The sequence below is a fragment of the Triticum dicoccoides genome, chromosome 6B (assembly GCF_002162155.2).
Source record: "Triticum dicoccoides isolate Atlit2015 ecotype Zavitan chromosome 6B, WEW_v2.0, whole genome shotgun sequence".
In the NCBI taxonomy this organism is placed as follows: Eukaryota; Viridiplantae; Streptophyta; class Magnoliopsida; order Poales; family Poaceae; genus Triticum; species Triticum dicoccoides.
In genome coordinates, this window is record NC_041391.1 from 621385136 (window position 1) to 621390022 (window position 4887).

General features: G+C 54.0%; 2 protein-coding genes across 2 annotated transcripts; one reads left to right on the top strand and one right to left on the bottom strand.

Moving 5' to 3' along the window:
* Positions 1 to 2211, top strand: LOC119320231 (DNA-3-methyladenine glycosylase-like). The gene is made up of 6 exons (XM_037594336.1): positions 1 to 403; positions 643 to 714; positions 817 to 940; positions 1712 to 1782; positions 1874 to 1931; positions 2017 to 2211. The coding sequence occupies exons 1-6, from the start codon at positions 104 to 106 to the stop codon at positions 2178 to 2180; spliced, it is 789 nt and encodes a 262-aa protein (XP_037450233.1). The 5' UTR covers positions 1 to 103; the 3' UTR covers positions 2181 to 2211.
* A 151-nt stretch (positions 2212 to 2362) lies between these two features.
* On the bottom strand, positions 2363 to 4190 carry LOC119320230 (glycosyltransferase family 92 protein RCOM_0530710-like). Its single transcript, XM_037594335.1, has one exon. It carries the CDS (start codon positions 4093 to 4095, stop codon positions 2404 to 2406), a length of 1692 nt encoding a protein of 563 aa, XP_037450232.1. The 5' UTR covers positions 4096 to 4190; the 3' UTR covers positions 2363 to 2403.
* Positions 4191 to 4887: the final 697 nt, after the last annotated feature.

Here is a 4887-nt window from a genome sequence, read left to right on the forward strand (position 1 = left end):
GAAACCCCTCCGTTCCATCCCAGCCGTCCAGCCCCAGCCTCCCGTTCCCAAACTCAAACCCCCACGCCGACGCTCGCCGCCGGCCGCCGGAGGGCCATCGCCGATGACCACCCCCGGCGCGGCCATGCCCCCGAGCTTCAAGCGATCCTCCCCCAGGAAGAAACAGCGGCCCCGCAGCCGCCTCCTCGCCGCTGACTTCGCCGCCGGAGAGGCCGAGGCTGCGCGGGCGCTGGTGGCGGCCAGGCCCACGCCGTCACCCCTCTCACCGCCGGCGGTGTCCCCGCACTCTCCTGCATGTGTAGCTCTGCCTCGCGAGTTCTTCGAGGTGGATGCGCTCGACCTCGCCCCCCGCCTCCTCGGCAAGCTCCTGCGGCGCGACCAAGTTGTCCTCCGCATCACCGAGGTGCTCGCAATCTTTTCTTTTCTTTTCTTTTTCGCGTAGAGAGGTGCTTGTACTTGACAAAGGCCGCATCTTGCTTGATCAGTTGATGTTGCAATAACTGCAGTACATTTTGGTTGAAATGTGCTATCATCTTGTGTAATTCTAGTGTGGTACCATGAGGATACGTTATTTCTTCTCAAACTTAGCAGAGTAGTATCAACTTGTGTCAATTTTTGATCTATTGTTCATCTTGGTTTCAGGTGGAGGCTTACAGGCCAAACGATTCCGCGTGCCATGGCCGGTTCGGCATCACGGCCAGAACTGCTCCTGTGGTAAGGCTGGTGCTTCCTGTCATTGTTGATCTTGTGAAATCGTAATAGGGAGGATTTTGACCTTTGAGACTCGCTGAGGTTTTCCTCATTCATGTGTTGTAGTTTGGACCAGGAGGGCATGCATATGTGTACCTATGCTATGGACTCCACATGATGCTCAATGTTGTTGCCGACAAAGAGGGCGTTGGAGCTGCTGTTCTGATCCGAGCGTGTGCTCCAGTTAGCGGTATGCACTCACTAACTGCACGATATCTAGCTTTTGTACATGCACAGATGTACTAACAACGAGTGAAATAACCAAGGATTTGGCGTGATTTGGTTTGAACCTTGACTGAAAATTCTGTGAGGTGCCCATTTTCTTGGATAGAAGATAATATTGTAATCACAATTTGTTTGCTTTAGTTGAATGTTAGGGGCAATAGTGGAGTCGGTTCATTATTCCTGATATTTTTTCTTCACCCTAACCATTGCTGAATTACACTTCTTAGTTGAGGAACTATGCTAATCTGAGTTAGGGAGTATGTTTCTCTAAGGATGTGTGATATATACCTAGTTTCTTTTGTATAATTGGTATGTATAGTATTTGTTTAGATTTACTTTTGTCGCCCCACTGCCAAAGGATGGGAGTTTACAAGGCATAATTATGTGAGCAAGAGGAACATAGAAGATATAGCCATCTTTGCTCCCTATGTTTCCTAATTCCATAAATAACTTCGTCCTATATTACCCCTAATTTGAGAAAAGAAGCAAACTGAGTTTGTACATTAGACAGCTGGAGTAGAAAATCATATACCAAATGCCAGTCATACAAATCAAATTGCTATTTGCACGACAAAATGATATTCTTTTGTGGCAAACTGACAAGGCATGCTTTTGGCTGTGTAAAAAGGCCATTTATCACCTGTCAGCGCTCCTTTGCAACATCTAGCTTGAGCTGTTAATAAAAAAAAATCTAGTTTGAGCTGAATGCCGCTACTTCACATTAAAATTTCTGTAGGACTGGAACTTATTCAGCAACGTCGTGGCCAACAAACCGAGAAGCCTATCCTACTTACAGGACCAGGAAAGGTCTACACTTCTCGACAGCAAAGCTTTTGTTTTCTGAATTATGGTTGTTGCTATAACACTGTATTATAACTGTTCTTGCCTTCTTATTCAGGTCGGCCAAGCTCTGGGTCTTTCCACCGACTGGTCGAACCATCCACTATATACACCCGGTAAAACCGAGCTATCTCCAATATTTCCTGAATTTGTGAGATGTCGTCAATGCATATTTATCCACCATTTTGTTTTCTGTCTCAGGTGGGTTGGAAGTTCTGGATGCACCAGAACCTGAGAACATTTTGGTTGGCCCCCGTGTCGGAATCGAGTATGCATCGCCCGAGCATGTCATGGCGCCATGGAGGTTCGCGGTTGCGGGCACCCCATGGATCAGTGCCCCGAAGAACACTCTCAGACCACGGTGAAGACCCGGATATGGTGGAAAAGAGTGACTCAGCCTTAACAACTCACCCAATCTGATGGCGGCACTTTTGCGTTGCCAAATGCACTGTGTTTATTGCCCACTGAAAAACATGCCATGTATTCTATGATCTGGTCCATCTAGACCAGCTGAAATGAACAATTTGTACATACGTAAGAAGCTTTTGAACACACCAGAGAGGTAGAGCAATGTCTCTTGATCATGTTTCATACATTATATGATGAGCCAGGAGTTGTACTGATTATTCGTCGCGTACCCAGCTTGTTTCCAAATCCAAGGCTGAACCATCTCCGAGTCACATTGCGGAGCAGAGTGTCATTCACCTCGCAGAACCTGTGCGGCCAACCAGCTGGCTCGACCGCCTCAAACCCTAAACCCGGAGTCCGGTCATTGGAACGGAGGTTCTTCTTTTCGGTCCAATTGACGGTGTATGTCGAAGCCCGGCGGCGGAATTTCACCTTGAACTCGTCCCAAGCTTGGTACTTGTAGTGGTTCACGCGAACTCGCGTGTTCCATTTGCTTTGAAACCCTGGTTGAAGCATGAAGTAGTGGACCGAGTTACTCAGCGACCGGTCCATCGCGTCGAGCCGGACCAATGACTTGCGTCGCTCCATGATCTGCCTTCGGCATGTGTAGCCTTGGGTGACCCCCTCCTTTGGGTGCGCGTTCTGGCCTGAGGGGCCGAAATCCGCGCACCACATGGACACCTGTCCAATGTCTTTTTCGACGGTTGTGATCGAATGGAGCATAGATTTTGTCGGGTTCTCCGAATGGACCCAGTGCGGGGAGAAGATGAACTCGTCAACGTCGATGAAGACCATCCACTCGCACGAATCTCGATGCACCGCGGCGCCGTGGGATAGCGCGGCCTCTAGAGTTTTGGGCCAGGGCCAGGTCATGGTGAAGATTTCGAATCCGTCCGAGGTGAGATGGCGCACCTGGTCCACCAGGTCATCCTCGCTCCCGTTGTCGTAGACGTAGAACCGGTCCACGCCCACGGCCGCGTGGTAGACGACCCACTCCCGCAGGAACTTGGCCACGTCGCGGACCATGGTGCAGGCGCAAATCAGCCTCTTCCCTGACGTCGTTGATCCAGTAGTCCGCGAGTCGCGACGACGTGGAGGATCGTAGGTGGCCAGTGAGGGGATGGGCTCCTCGCCGACCACGGCAAGCGTGACGCGGAGCTCTCGGTATACCGGAGCCGTCGCCGGCGGAGGTGGGCACCGGAAGACTTGCTGCGCCGAGGTGGTGGCCGGCAGCGAGGCCACGGCGTTGCCGGCGTCGCCACGGTAGTACAGGCACCGGATGTCTGCAGCCGCACGGTTGACTTTTTTCCGTCGGTTCACGCCCTTGGCGAATACGAGCACGTCGCCGCCGTCGACCACGACGGACTCGTACACGATGCGGTTGCTCCACTTCAGCATCTCCGGCGAGCGGCCTGTGGCGCCATCGTCGGCGTTGATGACCGTGGAGACGGGGAAGAGCACGAGAGGCGCGTCGTGTCGCTGAGTCCGCGCTGGCTCGGGCATGATGCATGTGTAGGCGTGGCGGCCGGACGCCGGCAGTGGCCCAAGCGCGCGCGCCGGGGAGGACGCCCCGCCCCGGAACATACACGTGGCGTTTTGCACGGGTGCACTGGCGGCGTCGGGTCGTCGGACCAGGACGATGACCTCCCAGCCCGGAAGCAGCACGGCCTCCGTCCCCGCGCCCGCCGGCGTGGCTGTCCCAGCTCGGACGGCGCGGAGGCCGAGGGGCAGCCAGCGCGGCGGCACGAGCAGGGCGCGCGAGCGCGTGTCGCGCAGAGGGAATGCGACGAGGCCGGCCTGGACGCAGATGAAGAGGAGGAGCGCCGTGACGGAGAGGGCCGCGGCGGCGGCGTGCCGCCGGCGCGACTGCATGGTGCTGGTGCCTGTCCAGGCAGACTAGATGACGCACGGTTGCGGCGGCGACCGATGGGAATTACACGCAGGAACTGACCAGGGCCGTCTCCTGCTTGCAGCTCGCTGGGCCGATCGGTTAGTGGCTTGCACGGATTGGACACTGCGAGTTAAACGAAAGCGATGCCCATTTTGTTTTAGCCACCCACGAGTCCATGGCCACGACGACGACGATGACTGCTGGAGTACGAGTCTACGACTACTAGTGCTCGTGCTTACTTTGCAAATCAGTATCGTGCGAGCGATTATTGGCATGCGTTACGTCGCCACCGAGTACAGTGAGTGTAAGCCACGTTGTCTAGTTGAATCAAACCGGATAGTCAGTGCAAGATCGAAGTAAATCTTTGAGCACACGGATGGCTGGTCGACGGGATGATTGCCGCTTGACGGGAGTGCGGTGCGACAACGAGCAGGTTAGTTCTCACGCATGCCGATCGCTGCTAAAGTAATTTTTGGGTTGTGGTAAAGCGTTGTGAGGATTGGACTACGGTTTTGGGAGGCGGACAGAAGGATTTGGGGCCGTAGTTCATACGGGTTTGGGGCGGCATACAGAGGGGGTTGGGTGGCGTACAGAGGGGTTTGGAGCAGGATTTCTGAATTTCGTACTGAGGATGCTGCTGCACCTGATGTGTGCTTCCTGCAGGCCAATGCCCTGTTTCCTCCCAGGTCAATACGGCCAGTGGCGAAGCTAGAAATTTTGTGAAGTCTGGTCAACCTTAAGCCTAAGTATAAAATAGCTCCAAACATCTGAGT

Bases quoted from the DNA above. Each gene is read 5' to 3' on its own strand.
- LOC119320231 (XM_037594336.1), top strand. From the start codon at position 104: ATGACCACCCCCGGCGCGGCCATGCCCCCGAGCTTCAAGCGATCCTCC. The intron at 404-642 runs GTGCTCGCAATC...TCTTGGTTTCAG, and splicing joins TTGTCCTCCGCATCACCGAG to GTGGAGGCTTACAGGCCAAA. The intron at 1,783-1,873 runs GTCTACACTTCT...CTTCTTATTCAG, and splicing joins TACTTACAGGACCAGGAAAG to GTCGGCCAAGCTCTGGGTCT.
- LOC119320230 (XM_037594335.1), bottom strand. From the start codon at position 4,095: ATGCAGTCGCGCCGGCGGCACGCCGCCGCCGCGGCCCTCTCCGTCACG.